Source organism: Pristis pectinata, chromosome 10 (assembly GCF_009764475.1).
Source record: "Pristis pectinata isolate sPriPec2 chromosome 10, sPriPec2.1.pri, whole genome shotgun sequence".
NCBI classification, from domain to species: domain Eukaryota; kingdom Metazoa; phylum Chordata; class Chondrichthyes; order Rhinopristiformes; family Pristidae; genus Pristis; species Pristis pectinata.
In genome coordinates, this window is record NC_067414.1 from 1,798,530 (window position 1) to 1,822,757 (window position 24,228).

Genomic DNA, 24,228 nt, shown 5'->3' on the forward strand with positions numbered 1-24,228 from the left:
TGTATATTAAAACAAATGTGCTTTTAAAAATTGAACCCATCTGCATTAAAGGTGATTTTTTCATTATGTATAAGAAACTATGATTAATCACTTTGGCACCTGCACCATTTGAATTGTCCTGAAAATATGTAAAAATATCAATAACACTTCCATTGGCCCACAATTGTGTGCCTGGGGAAAGAAATGCAGGGTATGTAATCATGCCCAGTGATAAATCCACAAATTATAATACTTACTTTGCTTGAATTGTATTTGAGGTAAGCAAAATTAAAGATGGGTTTAACGAATCAGCATTCCTTAGCACGATTCCAATCACAGGTGCACTCAGATAGTACACGTAGGAATTATAAACTTCCAGCAAGAATAAAAAGTCGAGATTTGTACACTGGGTACAGAATGGGATTTTCAGTACATCCTGGAGGGAGAAACTACACGTGGAAAGATCTGACCTCCTCTCTTCCCCTACTATTCAGAGTATAGCTTGCCCACAGAGAGATCCAGTTGCAAGTTGTAATTGTGTGCATTTCTAATATGCCTGTGTTAAGACTGCCAGTCATTGGTATTGAGAATGGATCAGACAGTAACAGGCAAAAGGCACATGCTTTCTGTAAATACAGTAATCGGCACATCAAGGCATCACAGTTAAGAGTTCACAATCGCGAGGCAATACAATGATTAAAACAGATGAGCAGCGGATTCTTCAACATTTGTCCACACCAAGGTCAATGTCGTGTAACCCACTTGACTTCCCTGTGCTATGGAGTTTATCTCGGATGATGGTATTCAAGGTGATGAATACACCAATGACAACAAATGGTTTCAGTCCAACAACTTGACCGTTTATGTACATTTAGTACATACACATACAACCTGAAATGCCACAGTAATTAGATATATTTAAAAATCATTGGTTTACAAAACTAAGCAGTTAGTAACTGAAATTAAGCATTTTATCCACCTTTCACCATCATACTCAGAACTGCATTGCTCTCTCCCCTCCACAAGTAACCCATTCTTCAAAACGATTATGTAGTACTGGAAGTGTTCTCGACAGAGTGTTATATTCATAGTGCAGCGGACCATGAATCACATTTACCTCCCTTTATCATTCAGAGGACCAATGCAATAATGACACCCTTAATTTAGAACAAAATGCAATGAAACACGAACAATTAAAGACCCTCTCATTAATGTACAGCATTAAATAGAAGACTCGATGCCAACAAATACAATGTCATCAATGTTTGTCCCTTGACACACTACACCGGAGCTACTTGTAACGTCAAATCAAGCACTTTCCCACTATGTTCCAATCCTACACCATACACATTCTTGCAACAGACTACATTTTCTTCTTCAAAATGCACAGAAACACATCAGGGCTCTACAACTACATTGAGCAGGTAATTATTACCACTACTTAACAGCCATACTAAACAGGTGCATTACTGCAATATGCTTGTCTCTGTCATTAAGGCAAACGTTTTTCATTAGAATATAAAATTTCTTCAAGAGCGATTTAGAAATCCCACTTTAAAGGTAACTTCCAAAAAATGCTATGTAAGCAATTACGTTCAGATTATTCTAATATAATTAAAACTTCAAGGGTTGGTGTCTTAAGGTCTAATGTTCACCCATAACCAGCCCACTAAAGTCCCGTACAACCACGTCTTCATATAAATCTTCCTTCCAGTTTCTGTCATGAGCATGGGGACTGTCAGACCACAGAGGAAGAGCAGGGATGGCAGAGTCCTCAGAAGGCTCAGCTGTGACTTGCGTCCTTCTCCAGGAAATCTGTACCTCTTCTGTTCCTGATCTGCCTCGTAGAACTCTGAAAGCAACCTGTCAAAGAGGGGATGAAACAGGACAACAGTGGAAGCTTCAAGTCAAATGAGAATGATCAGCAACATCCCCCAAAAGCCCAACAGCTTCCCTACCTCACATTCCTTAATTTGAAACTTGCATGAAGTAGGAATTCAAACGTGGCTCTGATAAAGGAGTTAACAATGTACTGATCGCAAAACAGGCTCAGGAAATGTCACGTCGCAACATTTTTACACAATCAGCAAAGTAACCTCCTTGGTAAATATTAGGACTGGGACTGTCCTGGGACCTTGGTTAGTCTGAGAGCAAAATGCATTTATCGTAAGGTTGGGAGCAGGATTACCATTCAGGGGTAGGTGGTCATGATTTTTTTCTGCAGAGCATAATTTTAAAGAAAGTAAATAGAACTGATCAAAAGTTCCCTTGGCCCTCTATCTGCTTGGGCGTTTGCTCTTCTTTCAATTAACATCTTCAAGGTTAGATCACGGTTCGAGCCCTTGTAATACAACAAGGATTACTTTCTAATTTGGTGTACTGCTTGCTGTATGTTCCAGCAATTGCTTCTTTAATGGCATTCCTACATTGTGTGTTCTGTCCCACCCCAGAAATCTGACCCAGTGCGGGTGCTGCACTGTCAGAGATCCCATCACTTGATGAGATATTAAACCAAGGCCTGTGTCTGCCATTTCACATTAATGTAAAGCCATGGTGTGGCTTGTGGATGGGCAGAGCTATCCCGGTGTCCTGGGAAATGTTTGTCCATCACACAACTGATAACAATGGTGCGTTGCAATAGAGCATACAGGGAAAAAATTAAATATACATGCAAATTCTTAATAATTCAAATAGAAATAAATAAGGATGGATCAACAGCTCATGCAAAATGATCAGGAGTGCTGCCAGTGCACAAGGTTGTGATATGATCTTTACCCACTGTTCTTTAATGCTTCCTAGGGGGAGGATATTCTTCTGCACTCCAACTGAAGCATGCACATTGCAGAAAGTGACAAGGTGCCATGGTATTAAACATAAAAAGCACTTTGAACATTTCTGTGCCGAGTACACAGCGACCAGACAGGAACTGTAACATGGGTCCAGAAGGTGCACGTCCTGATGGCTTCATCACCCAGACTTTTAACAATAAACTATTGAAGCTTATTCTGAGCTTTCATTACATCAAACGAAGATGCACGTGTATGAGGGGAAGGCAATGAACAGAGGCACTTTTAGGGCAGTTTGCAAACTAAGATAAATACACAGCATCCCCCCCCACCCCCCAAAAAAAACCTCAGACTGTCCTGAAAGGAAATAAATATTCTCAGTGGTGTCAGAGGCAAACACTTTGGGTTTACAGAAACAAGCCTTTCAGTTCAAATGGTCTATGATGGTATTTACCTTTTCTAATCCTTACGTCCTTATCCAGCTTCCCCTTACATTGCCTATTAGTATTTAATAGGCTGCTCTGGGTTACAATAACGTAGGATGAAACCAATGCAGATTTCAGTTTAAATATGTACATTTCAGCAAGAATCATTGTAGGTTTGAGCTTAGATCATAAATAGTATAACAGGCTCAGAAACACTACCGCTGGTTAAATGTGGAGCACCCAATACACAGAGAGGGCATTGAGAAATTTCTTGGAGTTTGTCAGGAAGTTAAAATAATGGGGATGGTACAAATAGTGCTCACATAATATAAATGCAGTGCTTACTTTCCCAGTATTTAGGACCAGGCATTCACACAATAGGTTATTGAGGGTTTCCTTCACATCTCTTCCAATGCTAAGCTGGGAATGTGGGGTTATGGCCAGGTAAGTGTGCACACAAGACAGCCAAGGGGACAGGCAGAGCACTGTGAGGGTGACAGCAGAGTGGTGCAGCCAGCAGAGCCACTGCCTCACAACTCCAGGGGCCCCAGTTCGGTCTTGGTCTCTGGTACTGCGTGGAGTCTGCACGTTCTCCCTGTGCCAGTGTGGGTTTCCTCCAGGGACTCCGGTTTCCTCCCACAGCCCAGAGATGTGTACATTGTCCCATGTAGGGGAGGGTTGTGTAAAGGGGCGAGGGGAGAGCCCGCGTAAAGGGGCGAGGGGAAGGCCAGTGTGGACCGGCTGGGCCGTCTCTCTCCATGACTCGAGCAAAACAAAGTTAAGAGAGCTGGCATAGAAGGGTGGGGTGTGCTCATGGACAGGAGTGGGAGCCAGGGAGGGGGCTGAAGACAAGTGGTTCAGAGTGGGATCAAATAATTTCTCTCCCACCCCCCCCTACTCCCCCATCAAATATATTTAAACTTAACTATGTCAAACAGCCTTTTGATATGTTTAAGTTGTGGAAAGCATTTGCTAATACCATTCAAAGCTAATTTATTGCAAGACATCTTCAAATTATTATTCACAGATAAGGAACACAAGCAACTTTTTGGGAGTTATTCGTATTTCAGATGAATACTTCACAACTTTTGAAATGAAATCGCACTGCACCATTTTCATTGTGATATATTTAAACACAATTGCATTTTCATTTCAGCTCTTTAAAAAAATGAGGCAACACGCTGTCTTTGGAATTTCCTGAACTGCTCATTTAAGTCTAGTGCAGCACCTGCACTTGCGTATAATTATTGGAAGAGTACGGTAGGTCAAAAATGCCGTTACTGACTTGTCTTTAACTTCGAAGCGTTCATGTAACCATCTCTTCAGGAAAATCGTTTCCTCTGGAATTTCTTTCAGATCTACACGCTCGAAGAAAATATGAATCTTTGGGCACTCCCTGCACAAGAATTCTGTGAATCAAAAAAAAACCTTTCGATCAAGATGAAGAAAAGCTGTGAATTTTGCTAGTACATTTACATAGAACAATACAGCACAGTACAGGCCCTTCGGCCGACAATGTTGTGCTGACATTTTATCCTGCTCTAACATCTATCTAACAGTTCCCTCCCACATAGCCCCCCATTTCTCTACCATTCATGTGCCTATCTAAGAGTCTCTTAAATATCCCTAATGTATCTGCCCCCACAACCTCTGCAGGCAGTGCGTTCCACGCACCCACCACTCTGTGTAAAAAAAAACTTACCCCTGACATCCCCCCTTATACCTTCCTCCAATCACCTTAAAATTATGCCCCCTCATGTCAGCCATTTTCGCCCTGGGAAAAAGTCTCTGACTGTCCACTCAATCTATGCCTCTTATCATCTACACCTCTATCAATTCACCTCTCATTCTCCTCTGCTCCAAAGAGAAAAGCCCTAGCTTGCTCAACCTATTCCATAAGACATGCTCTCCAATCCAGGCGGCATCCTGGTAAATCTCCTCTGCACCCTCTCTAAAGCTTCCGCATCCTTCCTATAATGAGGCGACCAGAACTGAACACAATACTCCAAGTGTAAACCAACCAGTTTTATAGAGCTGCAACATTACCTCACAGCTCTTGAACTCAATACCCCAACTAATGAAGGCCAACACTCCATACACGTTCTTAACAACCCTATCAACCTGCGTGGCAAACTTGAGGGATCTTACGGACGTGGTCCCCAAGATCCCTCTGTTCCTCCACACTGCTGCGTCCTGCCATTAACCTTGTATTCTGCCTTCAAATTTGATCTCCTGAAGTGTATCACTCCGCACTTTTCCAGGTTGAACTCCATCTGCCACTTCTCAGCCCAGCTCTGCATCCTATCGATGTCCTGTTGTAACCTACAGCAATACTTCTACACTATCCACAACACCACAAACCTTCATGACATCTGCAAATTTACTAACCCACCCCTCCACATCCTCATCCAAGTCATTTATAAAAATCACAAAGAGCAGGGGTCCCAGAACAGATCCCTGCAGAACACCACTGGTCACCGACCTCCAGGCAGAATACGCTCTGTCTACAACCACCCTCTGTTTTCTATGGGCGAGCCAATTCTGAATTCACACAGCCAAGTTTCCCTGGATCCCATCCCTCCTGACTTTCTGAATAAGCCTTCCATGAGGAACCGTATCAAACGTCTTACTAAGATCCATGTACACCACATCCACTGCTCTACCTTCATCAATGTGCTTTGTCACATCCTCAAGGAATTCAATCAGGCTCGTGAGGCACGACCTGCCCCTCACAAAGCCACATTGACTGTCCCTAATCAGCCTATACTTCTCTAAATACCCATAAACCCTGTCTCTCAGAATCTTCTCCAGTAATTTGCCCACCACTGAACTAAGACTCACTGGTCTGTAATTCCCAGGGTTATCCTTACTCCCCTTCTTGAACAAAGGAACAACATTTGCCACCCTCCAATCATCTGGCACTACTCCTGTGGCCAGTGAGGACGCAAAGATCATCGCCAAAGGCGCAGCAATCTCTTCCCTCACTTCCCGTAATAACCTTGGATATATCCCATCCGGCCCCGGTGACTTATCTATCCTAATGTTTTTCAAAAGTTCCAGCACATCCTCTTTCCTCACGTCGACATGCCCTGGCATATCAGCCTGTTGTACACCATCCTCACAAACGGCAAGGTCTCTGTCTCTGGTGAATACTGAAGCAAAGTATTCATTAAGGACCTCTTCCAACTCCAGGCACATGTTTCCTCTTTTATCCCTGATCAGCCCTACCCTCACTCTAGTCATCCTCCTATTCTTCACATGCATATAGAACGTCTTGGGGTTTTCCTTAATCCTACTGCTCATGCCCCCTTCTAGCTCTCCTAAGTCCATCTTTAAGCTCCCTCCTGGCTACCTCGTAACTCTCCAGAGCCCTGTCTGATCCATGCTTTCTAAACCTCAGGTAAGCTTCTTTCTTCCTCTTGACAAGACATTCTACATCTCATGTCAATCATGGTTCCTTCACTCTACCATCCTTACCCTGCCTCAATGGGACAAACCTATCCAGAACCCCGTGCAAGTACTCCCTAAACAACCTCCACATTTCCCCTGTGCACTTCCCCAAGAAAATCTGTTCCCAATTTATGTTCACAAGTTCCTGCCTGATAGCATCATAATTCCCCCTCCCCCAATTAAATACTTTCCCACATCGTCTGCTCCTAGCCCTCTCCAAGGCTATGGTGAAGGTCAAGGAGTTATGGTCACTATCTCCAGAATGCTCTCCCATCGAGAGATCTGAAACCTGATCAGGCACATTGCCTAGTACCAGGTCCAGTATAGCCTCTCTAGTTGGCCTGTCCACATACTGTGTCAGGAATCCTTCCTGTACACACCAAACTCCGTCCCATCTATCCCCTTTACACTAAGGAGGTGCCAATCAATATTAGGGAAGTTGAAATCACCCAGGACAACAACCCTGTTATTTTTGCACATTTCCAAAATCTGTCTTCTGGTCTGCTCCTCAGTGTCTCTGCTGCTATTGGGGTGGTCTAGAGAATACTCCCAATAGAGTGATCGCTCCCTTCCTGTATCTGACTTCCACCCACACTGACTCAGTAAACGATCCCTCCAGGACATCCTCCCTTTCTGCAGCTGTGACACTGTCCCTGATCAGCAAAGCCACTCCCCCACCGCTTTTACCTCCGTCCCTGTCCCTTTTGAAACATCTAAACCCTGGAATATCCAACAGTCATTCCTTCCCTTGTGACAGCCAAGTCTCTGTCATGGCCATGACATCGTAGTTCCAAATACTTACCCATGCTCTAGGTTCATCAGCCTTGTTCCTGATACTTCTCTCATTAAAGTAGACACACTTCAGCCCATCCAACTGACTGCAATTTTGCCCTTTCAACTGTCTCTCCTTCCTCACAGTCTTTCTACACTCTGCATCTACTTGTACACTAAATGCACCAACCTCTGACCTATCACTCTGGTTCCGATCCCCCTGCCAAACTAGTTTAAACCCTCACCAACAGCTCCAGCAAATCTGCCTGCAAGAATATTGGTCCCCCTCCAGTTCAGGTGTAACCCGTCCCTTTTGTACAGGTCGTACCTTCCCCAGAAGAGATCCCAATGATCAACAAATCTGAAACCCTGCCCCCTGCACCAACTCCTCAGCCACGCATTCATCTGCCAAATCATCCTATTCTTACCCTCACTGGTGCGTGGCACAGGCAGCAATCCAGAGATTACTACCCTTGAGGTCCTGCTTTTCAGCTTCCTACCTAGCTCCCTATATTCCCTCTTCAGGGCCTCATCTCTTTTCCTACCTATGTCATTAGCACCAATATGTACCACGACTTCTGGCTGTTTGCCCTCCCCCTTCAGAATGCTGTGGACCCAATCCAAGACGTCCTTGACCCTGGCACCAGGGAGGCAACATGCCACCCAGGAGTCTCTTTCATGTCCAGAGAATTTCCTGTCTGAATCCCCTATTATTACCGCTCTCCTCTTCTCCCCCCTTCCCTTCTGCCCCACACAACCAGGATCAGTGCCGGAGACCTGGTCACTGCAACTTTTCCCTGGTAGGTTGTTGTCCCCAACAGTATCCAAAGCGGTATATCTGTTATTGAGGGACACTGCCACAGGGGTGCTCTGTACTACCTGCCTATTCTCCATCCTTCTCCTGACAGTCACCCAGCTACTTGCCTCCTGCAGCTTCGGAGTGACTCCCTCCCTATAGTTCTTATCTACGTACTCCTCATTCTCCCGTAGGAGCCGAAGGTCATCGAGCTGCAGCTCCAGCTCCCTAACATGGTCTGTAAGGAGCTGCAGCTGGATGCATCTTGTGCAGATGTTGTTATCAGGGAGACTGGATGTTTCACAAGCTGAACACACAACAGGCCCTGGAGCCAGTCTGGAAAAATCAGTGAAAGAAAGATGGAAAGAAACTTACCAGAGACTTACCTTAGCCTCCACTTCCTCTCGCCGAAGCTTCTTGGACCAAAGCCCCAAGTGCTCCACTCCAACACTGGTCCACTCACACAATGGCCGCTCCGCTTATACCTACCTTCTATTTATTCGCTGCTGTTAATTAGCCAATCAACTAGTAACAATTTGCAAATGTGCCTCTTTTAGACTCTTGCAAGGTGAAACTCACAAGCACACGCACAGAAACTCACTTGTTTTCAAAGCTCTCGCTCCAACTCCCGACTCTGCAAGGTGAAACTCACAAGCACACGCACAGAAACTCACCTGTTTTCAAAGCTCCCGCTCCAAATCTCGCTCCAACTCCTGACTCTGCAAGGTGAAACTCACAGGCTAACAGTAGCTAGTTTTTTCCAAGCTACCAGTTTAAATAAAGTACAGGTGGCTCAGAACTATTGTGAAAGCAATGTTTTTGTCTATTTTTAACTCCATCACACTGATATGATTCTACATACATTTCCAATAAATAATAACACGTGAGGCAATGGCTTAAAATGCATATTTGCTATTTTCATTTAGTTAATTGCACTTATTGTAAATTACAGTGAAAAAAGAACATTTAATTAAATGTCTCATGATCCAAGCATTAAAAATGTCCAACACATTGATGTAATCATGAAGAAGGCACGCCAGCGGCTCTACTTCATTAGGAGTTTGAGGAGATTTGGTCTGTCACCAAAGACTCTTACAAATGTCTACAGACGCTGGTTGCATCACCAACTGATATGGAGGCTCCAAGGCACAGGATCACAAGAGGCTGCAGAGGGTTGTAGACTCAGCCAGCTCCATCACGGGCACAACCCTCCCCACCATTGAGGACATCTTCAAGAGGCGGTGCCTCAAGAAGGTGGCATCCATCACAAAGTCCCTCACCATCTGGGACATGCCCTCTTCTTGTTACTACCATCGGGAAGGAGGTTCAGGAACCTGAAGGCCCACGCTCTATGATTCAGGAATAGTTTCTTACCCTCTGCCGTCACATTTCTGAATGGTCCATGAACCCATGAACACTACCTTTTTATTCCTTTTTCCCCTGCACTGTTTATTTTTGTAACTTAAAATAATTTTATGTCTTTGCACTGTACTGCTGCCATAAAACAACAAGTTTCATGTCATATAGGTCAGTGATAATAAACCTGATTCTGATAATGAGATTTGGGAATGGGTGAGACAGGTAACTTTCTCTCCCAGAGTTTAATGCAAATCACCTGTCAATGAGCGGAATTACAATAACAACAGCTACGAAGACCTTAGCTACTGATTTGTCTGAGAACACTCAGATCAATCCAGTCAAAATCATCATGGTCAGAAAACAACTGCATCCAACATCCAGATTACTCATTCATAAGCACTACTTATTACGTTGACATCACACAGAATAGGCATAACAACAGTTACAACAAAATGTACTGCAAACACAACTCCCATTGCTCCCACAGGTTCATTTAGTTTCAAATCAATGATGCACTACCACTTAACCAAACATCTTCAAGTCTGATTCAATTTATATGCCTTCACTACAAGTATTTGTAATGAGTTCGATTAAGCTTGCCAACAAACCAGAAAAGTCTGATAAGTTCTTCATTTAAAGCCTGCACAATAAAATGCACTGCCTGTGGGCAGCAGCATAAAGGGAAGGTCTGTGTGGTAACAGGAGGCACGGAGCTTGTGATTTTCACAGATCAAAATGGAAAGATCAAGAACTGCATGTCTGGGCTGCATTCACTGAATGTTCGACAACAACAATCATACAACAATAAAAAACATCTAATGAAACAGCACGGTTGAAAGAAATACGTATGTAAATTTTGAAACTTAGTGGTACTTGTTAGGGAATTATCAGACATGGAACATCTTTCAGGGGTTAGAGAGCAGGTCACATGGTCACAGACATGTTTGCTCCATCAATAACTGGGATATTTGTGCACTCAGAGAGTCAGCCCTTACAACATTAATCTTGGGTGCCTGGTTCTCTGTCCTCAGAAGCTTTTAGACCATTTGTGTGAATTAGTTTGTCCCAACAAAGGTGTTTGAACCTTCAGAGATGTTTTGTCAGTTACAATGTGCTTCCACTGTGTGTGTGTGTGTGTGTGTGTGTGTGTGTGTGTGCGCGCACGCGCGCGTGTGCGTGGTGTGGTGGTGTGTGATGTGTGTGCGTGCATGGTGTGTGTGTGTGTGTGTGTGGTGTGGTGGTGTGTGATGTGTGTGCGTGCATGGTGTGTGTGTGTGTGTGTGGTGTGTGTGTGTGCGCGCGTGTGTGCGTGGTGTGTGTGTGTGGTGTGGTGGTGTGTGATGTGTGTGCGTGCATGGTGTGTGTGCGCACGCGCGTGCGTGGTGTGTGTGTGATGTGTGTGCGTGCATGGTGTGTGTGTGTGCGTGGTGTGTGTGTGTGCGTGCATGGTGTGTGCGCGTGGTGTGTGTGTGCGTGCATGGTGTGTGTGTGTGATGTGTGTGCGTGCATGGTGTGTGTGTGTGTGATGTGTGTGCGTGCATGGTGTGTGTGTGTGTGTGTGTGTGTGCGCGCGTGCGTTCCTCCTTCTTCCCCCCACCTCCACCAACCATCATGCATCTTCTCTCCTTCCCTTTCCGAGCCTCTTTTCTCCTCTCTCCTTCCCTGTGCCCCGTCCCCCGGTGGATCTACTCTCCCCTCCTCCCCCGCACCTGCCCATCACCATCTCTTACCTGCATCTACCTATCACCACCCCGTCTCTCCCCCCCTCCCCTCTTCTGTCCACCTATCACTGCTCTCCTTTTCCCCCTCTATATACTGGGCTTCCCCTTTTCCTACCTTCAGTCCTGAAGAAGGGTCCTGACCCGAAACATTGACCGCCTGCTTTTCTCCACGGATGTTCAGGTCTGGTCACCTCATTATAGGAAGGATGTGGATGCTTTAGAGAGGGTGCAGAGGAGATTTACCAGGATGCTGCCTGGATTGGAGAGCATGTCTTATGAGGATAGGTTGAGCGAGCTCGGGCTTTTCTCTTTGGAGAGATGGAGGATGAGAGGTGACTTGATAGAGGTGTACAAGATGATAAGAGGCATAGATTGAGTGGACAGTCAGACTTTCTCTCAGGGCGACAATGGCTAACACAAGGGGACATCATTTTAAGCTGATTGGAGGAAGGTATAAGGGGAATGTCAGAGGTAAGTTGTTTTACACAGAGAGTGGTGGGTGTGTGGAACGCACTGCCGGCAGAGGTTGTGGGGGCAGATACATTAGGGACATTTAAGAGACTCTTAGATAGGCACGTGAATGATAGAGAAATGGAGGGCTATGTGGGAGGGAAGGGTTAGATAGATCTTAGAGCAGGATAAAATGTCAGCACAACATTGTGGGCTAAAGGGCCTGCACTGTGCTGTAGTGTTCTATGTTCTATGCTGCCTGGCCTGCTGAGTTCCTTCAGCATCATCGTGTTTTTCATTTTAATTTTTATTACAAACTGCTGCCTTCACATATTCATCTGTCTGACGTGCAGTCACCAAGACACACTGAAACTGCAGGAACCTGTAACACATTTTGTTGCAGAAATTTGAAGTGGTGGAGAGAAATGAAGTGAAAGGAAGCAGAAAGCCCAACAAAACAATAAAATACATCATAGATTAATGAATTTAGGCTTGCAAATAATTGACCCGACAGGGCTCCTCTGGTTAGTGTTCATTTGTACGACTCTTTGGAAGATGTGTTTAATTCAGAAATAGGACAGCTCTCTTATTCTACATTTGTATGTGATTATTCCCAGTTATAGACCTTAAGAACATGTAGCACGACTCGTTCAAGCAACACATGGAATATCGGTAGTGGTCTGCAGCCATTAAAATAAAATGAGCATCAAAGACCCGTCTGTCAGCCCTGGTCAGAGTGAAGGAAAACAGATAAAACAAAACAACTGCCTAGTGCTATTTTCCTATCACTCAAGATGGACAGCATGATCCTTGAAACCAGAAAATTAAACAAAGGCAGACCAGACCCCAATAGAATTCTGGCCGACTGCAAGGACCTCGGTCCTGAAAATACGGGATCATCCTACCTTCCTTCATGTTTGGATCTTCCTGAAATCCTATTAGATAGAAAGATATAGGGATATACAAGATGCAAAAAATACTACTGAGGGACTCTGAGAATTATTTGAATATTATGATTGGCTGAATTTAGTGCTCATTCTTTCGTCAACAGTGTTTTCCTGAGGAGTCCTAATGACGAATCCAAAAACTTTTAGAGGAATGAAGGGCCAAGAATTCCTCCAGAATTGTTCCTTTGGCAAGTCTGACTGAGTGTATCTAATCAATTTAGTTAACTTGGAAATTACAAATTTTATCTCTTCAAAAGCTATGGCTCTGAACAAATAGCTGATCAAGTTGACAACTTTCTGTTAGTTCCATAGAAATTTAGACAGGTTCCAGTCATTTAGCTCTCAAAAAATGATCAGTCCTGCTTGGTTCAGGTCCTTAGCACTTCACTATGGCAACTGAATGTGCACACAAGGGCACCAAGATCACATCCATCTACACTTTACAAAGCTGTACTATTTGTAGTAAGACTCTTAACCTCATAATGCACTGAAAATGCATCACTGAAAATGCCTCCATGGACTCCATCTATACCTCTCGCTGCCTTGGTGAAGCAGCCAGCGTAATCATAGACCCACCCAGGTCATTCTCTCTTCTCCCCTCTCCCATCAGGCAGAAGATACAGAAGCCTGAAGGCACATACCACCAGGCTCAAGAACAGCTTCTATCCCACTGTTAAGATATCTTTATTAGTCACACGTACATCGAAACACACAGTGAAATGCATCTTTTTGCGTAGAGTGTTCTGGGGGCAGCCCGCAAGTGTCGCCACGCTCCCGGCGCCAACATAGCACGCCCACAACTTCCTAACCCGTACGTCTTTGGAATGTGGGGGGAACCCGGAGCACCTGGAGGAAACCCACGCAGACACGGGGAGAACGTACAAACTCCTTACAGACAGCGGCCGAAATTGAACCCGGATTACTGGCGCTGTAATAGCATTACGGTGGTTCCCTTATACGATCAGATAGACTCTTGACCTCACAATCTACCTCGTTATGACCTTGTACCTTATTGTCTGCCTGCACTGCACTTCCTCTGTAGCTGTAACACTTTATTCTGTTATTGTTTTTACCCTGTACTACCTCAATGCACTGTGTAATGAATTGACTTGTATGAACAGTATGCAAGACAAATATTTCACTGTACCTCGGTACAAGTGACAATAATAAACCAACACCAATACCTGACTTTTTTCCTGCATCGAGCTGCACCTTACTGCTTTTATTCCACATTTATAGGTATTTGGGTTTTGTGATGAACCACATCAGGAAATTCTACATTAGATTCTGATCAAATTGTCTTCACCAGGCTAGTGGATGGGCTTTGATTCGCTACAGACAGCTGCTTCCAAAATCTGTGTCCCATAATTTCATCTCTGAACTTATCTAACCTATCAACCAGAGGCTGAGGGGGAGACCTGATAGAAGTTTATACAATTATGAGAGGCATGGAAAGGGTAGGCGGTCAGAATCTTTATCCCTCCATGGTAGAAATGACAAATACTGGAGGATATTCAGTTAGAGCGAGAGGGGGTAAGATAAGATCTTTATTAGTCACGTGTACATCGAAACACACAGTGAAATACATCTTTTGTGTAGTGATTTTGGGGGGCAGCCCACAAGTGTCGCCACGCTTCCAGCACCAACATAGCATGCCCATAACTTCCTAACCTGTACGGCTTTGGAATGTGGGAGGAAACCGGAGCACCCGGAGGAAACCCGCGCAGACACAGGGAGAATGTACACTCTCCTTACAGACAGTGGCTGGACTTGAACCCGGGTCGCTGGCGCTGGAAAGCGTTATGCTAACCACTATGACAAGCTTTTTTTTTTAGAAACACAGAGTGGTGGGTGCCTGGAACGGGCTGCCAGGTCAGTGGTGGAAACATATACAATAGTGGCGTTTAAGAGGCTGTTACACAGACACATGAATACGCAGGGAATGGAGGGATGTGGATCATGTACAGGAAGAAGGGATTAAGTTGAATTCAGTATCGTGTTCGATGCAGACATCGTGGGTTGAAGGGCCTGTTCCCATGCTGTACTGTTCTGTGTTACCTGCCTTGCCCTACAGTACTGGGAAAGCCTCGAACAGTCATAAATGACAGGAAATGTGCACTGTATTTGAGGTATATCATCCTATCTGCAGCCTTGGCCATGGTTGACCAGAGAAGTCTTTGCCAACATTTGTTTTCAGCTGGGTAGGACATGATAAGGCTCCAATATTACTGAGCCAATTGTAAATAAAATCTCCTGCTGATGTTTTACTGTTCCTGCCCATTACCTCTGAAGTGCAGTAAATATCTAACCTCAGCACATTCCATTTCTCATCCATGTCCTATCCCACCTGAAAATATCTTTGTTCCACACTTCATCTTACCCTCAACTCCATCTTTCTCAGTCTCAATGCTTGTGAGGCATCCAGTTCTGGCTCAACAAAAGTGCCTCCAATTAAACAATGGAAGACCAAAACACAGGGTTAGATTGTTCAACTGCAAAGTATTTTGGGTCATTTTGGGTCGGGAGGTAGCTGGATTGACAAGTTTCTGCTGGAAAAATTGGAGTCCTTTGCCAAGCTTATGGAGATTTATTTACACGCCAGTGCTTCAGCAAGTGGCCTCTGTTTCCAGCGAGCCATGTAACACCAAGATTTTCCGGTGCACTGGATGGCAGAGTAGAGCCGTGAGCTGACAAAAGGGGACCCTGGCTCGGTCTGAGGCTTATGGTGGGGGGGAAGGGGGAGGGTGGGGGTAATCCAGACAGGAGGAGGGGGTGGGGTGAGGAGGAGGCTTCCTCCCAGGTGACCTTGGCGATATTTATCAGATATGTTCTTAACTAGGGTGGGGATGATATGAGACCCCTCCCCAGCCCAGGGGGACAACAGAGAAACTTCAACAACCACTTGAGAGGACCGAGTATGGCAAGTCATCCGTCATGTGGCCAATGAGTGGCAAGGACTTCAGCAGAGGCTCAACCTGCCAAACCTGGTCAGGAACTCGGTAGACACATCAGTAAACAGCAAGCATGGCAGCTACAAACCAAACTACAGGTGGACACCCAACCAGCCAATCCTGCCCATAGTTTTTGCTCTGGTGCCTCTGATTTCCCTATTCATTATCTTTTCTGAAGACTGGATCGGGTGAACCCAAGCTTTCAAGATCTTGGATTCCAATCTGAGATTCTGGTGCCATATCAGCTCCATTATAGCACTGTTCAATTCCACTTCTGGTATCACATGCCCACCCTGTTGCTCGAGACCACCTACTGAAATCCTAATCTATGTTATCGTTTCCTCCCGATCGTTCACTCCAATATTCTCCTCACATGCTGCAACTCTACCCTTTCCCACGACATAGAGGTTATAGAGAAGTCTGCTGCACCTACCCCGCCTTCACACTCGCTGACCAACACCAGTGACTTCAATGTTCAAACCCTTATCCTTACTTTCAAATCCTGCCGTGAACTCTGCTCCTTTTACTCAACCTTTCCCCAACTAACAACGCAGAGCTAAGCATTCCTTCCATTGTTGTCACCTGTTCATCCCACACTGTACCCCAACACTGGCAATGTGCCTTAGGTGTTCAAGGCAAAGTCAAGGATTTCCAAGCATAAATCTCACACTTTACTCACCCTGTCATTTCTTAAAGCCCAATTTGTTGATAAAGCTTTTGCTCACCCATCAAAACATCTCTTCCTTTGGCTTGTTAACTTTTATCTGATTACACTCAATGCCTCAGGTAACATGGAAGGTGTGGTTCCCAAATCTGGATTGGAACGAATCTGAAGTGGCAGAAAGCACTAATTACTCAGGCTATAAACAGACATGCTTGGCTTCTCTGAGCAAAATTACACATACTGTTGTTATAACACTAAACAAAATTCACATGTAAAGTTCAAGCAATACAGGCACATGAATGAACATGGTTATTTGAGTTAAAATCAAAGCCAGTTTTCCCTGCTGTACGTCATGGTGTTGCAGCAGCTGGGTTTAATGATAGAAATCACAAGGGAGAGCTGGCAGTCCCAAGAACTTCTCATTTCACATCATTTAAAATTACCCCAGGGCTTTCTAAATAGAATTCTGCTGCAATCTATGTAAACCCACAGTGACTTGGAAGGATTGCAGTTAATGCAGACTGCTTTGTGTTTCAAATCACTCTCTGGTTCCTACAATCTTCTAAATTCCAGAGCTAATGCATTTTTTGGAGCAGATAATTAAAAGAAACATGCACATGTATATCTGTGGATCTATTTTTAAATGCTGTCAGACATCAGATTTTACAGATGGAATCACAGCGAAAATGCTGGGTGGGTGACACACTATGGGCCAAAGGAGAATTGTGGAGATTTGTATTTCACTGAATGGATGCTTAAGGGTGAAGTTGATCAAGGTGAGAAAAGTAAATAGTGACAGCCTCTTTCTACAGATAACATGATAACAAGGCAGCAAAATTTAAAGACAAAAAAAAGGAATATTAGCAGGACATTTAGACATTGTGATTAGAATATTAGAATTTCCAGAGCTGGGAGATCAGGTGCTGCAATTTAGCTGCAGCATTGTTTTAAGATCAACCACGAATGCAGAATGAGAATTAAACCACAGGACTTTTGGCTTAGTACGCTGCCAAGCGATGCCCTTGCACATTGAACCATCAAGGTAATTAAGTTTGGAGCATTTCACTATATTTATCTAGCCCAATATATTATCTTGCTATAACAAAATTATTCACCATTAATTCTGAAGTTTAGAATTTATGAGGAACTACTGGGCAGAGCAGCACTGGCAGACTCATTTACAAGTAAAATATTTCCACTTTGCACGTACGTTCCGAAATCATTGTGATAACTGAGACAGTTCTTGCCATTTTTTCTGTAATTTAAGCCTGTCTGAAACTTGACATTGAATTAAATAGGAATCAAAAACATTGAAAATACCATAATCCATATGTTCTCAGGCCAAAGTTGGCAAAGGCAGAATATTACTCAGTTGTTAAGTGTTTGGTTTCTTTATTCTGGACTAAGATATGTTTCCCCCGATATGCCACTTCATTTTTCCCAGGCTATGAAAATTAGGGAAATAAAACTGGCAATACTCAAAATGATCAGTTGTTGGAATGAAGCCAACATGAGAAAAAAAATGGCTAATAAGATTTGCCAAAAAACTTTCAGCTGTGTCAGCAAAAGGAGCTTGCAAACATCAGGCACACCAAAAATTTCTTGTTGGACTCACAATGTCTTGTGTACTTTTGATGTAAATGCATTCATGCTGTTCGTAGACCATAAAAGGTACAAATCGCAGAAGCCCACCTACCACACTCCATGAGAATTTGTCTCTTCACAGCAAGTACCCGCCTGTTAAATGAATCCAGATTTTTGCCCCTATTCCTAATGCAGTAAAGTATACCAGGTATTAAAGAGGTGCACACTGGCACAAATTTTAAAGATGCATCTTTTCACAATCTGGATCTATATCTCCTTGTTTTTTAAAGCTAAAAGTTAACCCCTTTTAAGAATTGAGAGTGATCCTTTAGCCACAGCAGGATCAGGTTCTCCACTGAATGAATCATCAATGCCTCCTGTTGTTATTCTCCAATGCATTACTGCTCTCTTTCATAGAACAGTACAGCACAGAACAGGCCCTTCGGCCCACAATGTTGTGCCGATATACCTAATCCCTCCTACCTACAGGATACCCATATCCCTCTATTTTCCTCTCATTCATGTGCTCATCCAAGCCTCTCTTAAAAGCTCCCAATGATTTTGCCTCCACCACCCTATCAGGCAACATATTCCAGGCATCCACCACTCAGTAAAAAACGTACCCCTCACGTCTGTTCTGAACCTACCCCCTCTCACCTTAAATACATGCCCTCTGGTATTGGATCTCTCAAGAATGGGAAAAAGATATTGCTTGTCCACCCTATCTATGCCCCTCATAATTTTATACACTTCCAACAGATCACCCCTCAGCCTCCACTGCTCCAGAGAAAAGAGCCCAAATTTGTCCAGCCTCTCCTGATAGCACATGCCCTCTAATCCAGGCAGCATCCTGGTAAACCTCTCTAAAGTCTCAACATCCTTCCTATAGTGAGGTGACCAGAATTGCACGTAATACTCTAAATGCGGCCTAACTAGAGTTTTATACAGATGCAACATAACTTCCTGACTCCTATACTCAATACCCCAATTAATAAATGCAAGCATTCCATAAGCCTTCTTAACCACCATGTCTACCTGTGTAGCCACTTTAATGAGTCATGGACTTGCAACCCAAGGTCTCTCTGCTCTTCAACACTGTTAAGGGTCTTGCCCTTAAGAGTGTACTGCCTCTTGACATTAGTCCTACCAAGGTGCACACCTCACATTTATCCAGTTTAAACTCCATCTGCCATTTCTCTGCCCACATCTTCAGCTGATCTATATCACACTGTATCCATCGCCAATCTTCTATACTATTCACAACTCCACCAATCTTGGTATCGTCTACAAACTTACCCATCCATCAACATACTCATCCAGGTCATTTATGTACATCACAAACAGCAGAAGTCCCAGCACAGATCCCTGCGGAACACCACTACTCACAGGCCTCCAGCCCGAATACATCCCTTCAACCACCAGCCTCTGCCTTCTACAAGCAAGCCAGTTCTGGATCCACACAGCCAATTCTCCACTGACCCATGCATCGAAACTTTCTTGATTAACTGATTATGTGGGACCTTGTCAAATGCCTTACTGAAGTCCATATAGATGACATCCACAGCTCTACCTTCATCAATCTCTCTTGCCGTCCTGTCAAAAAACTCAACCAGGTTACTAAGACGTGACTTGCCCACACAAAGCCATGCTGGCTTTCCCTAATCAAACCATTGGATTCCAGATGCTCATATATCCTATCTGTAAGAATTTTCTCCAGCAATTTCCCTACAACTGACGTGAGACTCACTGGTCTACAGATCCCCAGATTTTCCCTTGTTCCTTTCTTAAATAGAGGAACAACATTAGCCATTCGACAGTCATCCGGGACCTCACCCGTGATCAAAGAGGACACAAAGATACTGGTCAAGGCCCCAGCAATTTCCTTTCTCGCCTCCCTCAGTAACCTGGGGTATACCCCATCTGGCCCCAGGAAGTTATCCACTTTAATACTGTTTAGGAGATCTAACACTACCTCCTCCTTGACCTTTAAATGCCCGAACATATTTCTGCCCTCAGTTCCAATTTCTGCGTCCTGCATGTCCCTTTCCTGGGTAAATACTGAAGAGAAATACTCATTCAGAACCTCATCCACATCCTCTGCATCCAAACATAGATTCCCTTCTTTATCCTTAAGTGATCCTACCCTTTCCCTCGTTATCCTCATATTCCTGACGTAGGTATAGAATGCCTTTGGATTCTCCTTAATCCTACTTGCTAAGGACTTTTCATGGCCCCTCCTGGTTTTCCTAATTCCTTTCTTGAGTTCATTTCTAGCTTCTCTATAGTCCTCACGTGCTCTGTCTGATCCTAACTTCCGAAGCTCAAAATACTTGTCCTTTTTCTTCTTGACTAAGTTCATCACTTCTCTGGACATCCAAGGTTCCCTTATTTTGCCATTCACGTCCTTCCTTCTAATCTGGACATACCTGTCCTGTACCCTATGTATTTGATCCTTAAACACCTTCCACATGTTCGACGTGGGCTTGCCAGCAAAAAAGTTTTCCCAGTTTACTCTACCTGGTTCATGCCTTATGCCTTCATAATTAGCGCTGCTCCAATTTAAAACCCTCCCGCTAGCCCCATACCTATCCTTATCTATAGCTGTCCTGAAAGTTAGCTGTGGTCACTGTTCCCCACTTGCTCACCCACTGATAGGTGAGTCACCTAGCCAGGCTCATTACCCAACACCAGGTCCAGAATAGCCTCTCCCCTTGTTGGACTGTCAACATATTGATTTAAGAACCCCTCCTGGATACACCTAACAAATTCTGCCCTATCTAATCCCCTTGCACTAAAAAGGTCCCAATTTAAGATAAGATATCTTTATTAGTCACATGTACATCGAAACACATGACCACAACCCTGCAATTTTTACACATTTCTCTAATCTGTTTGCATATCCGTTCCTCAATGTCCCGCTGGCTATTGGGAAGTCTATAGTACACCCCCAGGAGAGTGATTGCACCCTTCCTATTCCTGAGTTCTACCCATATTGACTCTGTATCCGAACCCTCCATTATGTCTCCCCCGGAGTGCAGCTGATATATTATCTCTAATTAGTATTGCAGCTCCTCCTCCTCTTTTACCCCCCTCTCTATTCTTCCTAAAAACTTTGAAACCCTGGTACATCGATCACCCACTCCTGTTCCCCCCCACCCCCCTCAACCAAGTCCCTGTAATGGCCACAACATCACAGTTCCATGTACTGATCCGTGCTCGAAGTTCATCACTCTTGCCCATAATACTCCGAGCATTAAAGTACAAACACTTCAAACCATTCATCCCATCATTCCTTTAATCTCTTCTGTCCTCCTGACTATCAAAAAAATTGTTATGGTCTCCCTTCTCCTTGCACCTTGAAACTTGTTTCAGGTAATCATTTCCCAGCTGTAATGAAAAGTCACTGATGCCGACATGTAGAGTAGTCCCTGCAATCTCTCTTGTTGGACTTCAGAGACATACGATATACAAAAGAGCCTAACAAAGTTAATTATTTTTTCAATTAATCACATGTTTAGTAAGAGCATTTCTGACAAGTAATTAGCCTTTGCATTAGATTGAGCACATAATGAATCCTATTTAGTTGCTTGCTGTTGACCTAAAATTTAAAATTATTTAGGGATCTGAATACAACCTATAAACGCACCTAATTAATTTGGATGTGGTTTCCATGATAGAGAACCATTCTGAAAGTGAAAAAGTTCTCTTCATTAAATTCCACTTGAGAATACTTCCAACAAAATGGTCACTAAACCTTTGAACATTACCCAGAATGAGCAGCACAGAAACAGGCCAGTTAATATCCACTGCTGAATGGAATTAGACTGAGCAGAAAATGGATTAAACATCAAGATTTTCAATGAAATCACTAAATGTTGTCAAAAAGATTTTTGTCTTAAATTAGTTTCAGTTGCTCCAATGTGTCTTTAGGAATCACTGATGCACAACGACTTACAGTAAATATTCTGCTCACGCAGAAGTGCTATTGACTTAATGACGACGAGTATAGAACTTGGTATTAAACAAGATCTGAACATTAAAGATCACCTGGAACTCACAGACTGCAATGTTCCAAAAGTGAACTCTTGAAAGTAGACATAGGAGACTGCAGATGCTAGAATCTGAAGCAAAAACAAAACCCTGGAGGAACTCAGCAGTCCTGATGAAGGGTCTCAACACGAAGCGGCAACTGTCCATCTCCCTCCACAGATGCTGCCTGACCCAGAGTTCCTCCAGCAATTTGTCTTGAAAGTATACTGACCAAAAAAAACAAAGCCCTCAGCAGCAAGTGACTTGGCCAGTCCAACCACTCTCCAATCCATGAGGACATAAGCAACTGGAACTCAAGTCAGCCAATTGGCCCTAAAAGACTACTTTCAATTAGATCATGGTTCAAGCTTAGCTTCAACACCACTTTGCTGTTCTCTTACCATACCTCTTGGCTCCCTTGTAATCTTAGCCTCTAAGTTCTGGTCAAGAAAAAGGAGGCATATGTAAGGTAGGCCTGATGCAAGGTTTCGACCTGAAATGAAGACACTTCCTTTCTCCCAGAGACGCTGCTTAACACGTTGAGTTCCTCCAACAGAAACTCTGTTGCTCTGCTTTCTATTAGTTAGCCACCCCACTTCCACATGTTAACACAATACTGCAGTCCTGTGTGCTCTTGTGTAGTGGCACCTGATGGATGCCTTCTGAAAATCTAAATACATGAAACCTACTGGTGTTACATCCTCAAAGCACTTCAGCAAATTTGTCAAGTGTGATTTCTCTTTCATAAAACTACATTGAATCCACTTGTTTGCCTTAAGATTTTCTTCATGGTTTATCTTCCCCAAGGCTGAGCGCGCGCACAGTTTAAAAAGAGCAGGGAAGTCTTTGGTGTTTCGATCGGGAGCAAGAGGCCAGCGCACGGAAGCAGCCGAGGAGTTCCGAGGAGATAAGTGTTTTTTTTTCTCTTTCTTCTAATGGTTTTGGGGATAGCGGGGAGTAAGTGCGCAGGCACGTGACGTTAGTCATTAGCGTGCGCACAGTTTAAAAAGAAGACTGCCATATCCAGCGGGCAGCAGAGTAGGAGGGAACAGAGTGATTTGGGTTTTGGCTCAAGGGGCTTAGGCGGTAAAGGGGTGAGGCAGGTGAGTAGCTGGTAAGTAAAGGTAAGGTTTACCTGTTATCTGTTAGAAATTTTTAAGTAGGGAAAAACTAGGTGGGGGGGGGGGGAAAAAGAATTAGTTCAGATGGAGGACACGGTGGTGTGCTGCAGCTGCTTGATGTGGGAGCTCGTGGACCTTGCTGTGGTCCACGATGGCCGCATCTGCAGTAAGTGCTTGAGGCTGGAGGAACTTCAGCTCAAAATTGATGAGCTGGAGTTGCAGCTTCAAACACTGCGGAGCATCAGGGAGGGAGAGAGTTATGTAGATACTGCACATCAGGAGACAGTCACCCCCCCTTAGAGCAGGCACTTCTGGAGTCCAGGAAGTAGATAGAAGGGTGACTGTCAGGAGAGGGAAAAGGAAAAAGAAAACGAACAGGCAGATAGAACAGAGGACCCCGGAGGCTGTTCCCCTCAATAACAGGTTTTCCACTTTGGAGGCTGTTGAGGGGGATGACCTGCAGGGGCCTAGCAGCAGTAGCCAGATCTCTGGCACTGGGACCAGTCCTGCTGCTCAGAAGGGAAGGGAGGAGAAGAGGAAGGCAGTAGTGATAGGGGCCTCGACAGTCAGGGAAACAGATAGGAGGTTCTGTGGCAGTGAGCATGAATCCCGGATGGTATGTTGCCTCCTAGGTGCCAGGGTCCGGGATGTCTCTGATTGGGTCCACGGGATTCTTGAGCAGGAGGTAGAACAGCCAGACGTTGTGGTTCATGTTGGTACCAACGACATAGGTAGGAAGAGGGATAAGGTCCTGAGCATTGAGTTTAGCGAGCTAGGCAGAAGGCTGAAGAACAGGACCTCAAGAGAAGCAGTCTTGGGATTGCTGCCAGTGCCATGCGATACTGAAGGTAGGAATAGGAGGAGATGGCAAATAAATGCGTGGCTGAGAAGTTGGTGCAGGAGGGAGGGTTTTAGATTTTTGGATCATTGGGATCTCTTCTGGGGAAGGTGGGACCTGTACAGAGAGGACGGGTTACACCCGAACCTGAGGGGGGCCAATATCCTTGCAGCCAGGTTTGCTAGGGTGGTTCGGGAGGGTTTAAACTAGTTTGCCAGGGGGATGGGAACCGGAGGAGTAGGTCTGAGGATGAACGGGATGGGGAAAAGTCGGATCTAACAGGTAGAGATGCTTTGAGGAAGGAGAAGCAGAGTACAGGCTATAGAAGTAGTAAGGCGGATGGGCTAAAGTGCATTT

The 24,228-nt window shown here is 44.4% G+C and overlaps 1 protein-coding gene across 1 annotated transcript in view; it reads right to left on the minus strand.

Annotated features, from left to right (window-relative positions):
• Window positions 1-215: 215 nt before the first annotated feature.
• Window positions 216-24,228, minus strand: part of agpat5 (1-acylglycerol-3-phosphate O-acyltransferase 5 (lysophosphatidic acid acyltransferase, epsilon)) — a 123,672-nt gene continuing 99,659 nt past the window's right edge. Inside the window, 2 exon segments of the mRNA XM_052025080.1 lie at window positions 216-1,842; window positions 4,476-4,599. Of these exon segments, the coding sequence (XP_051881040.1) occupies window positions 1,617-1,842; window positions 4,476-4,599 (350 nt within the window). The 3' untranslated portion in view covers window positions 216-1,616.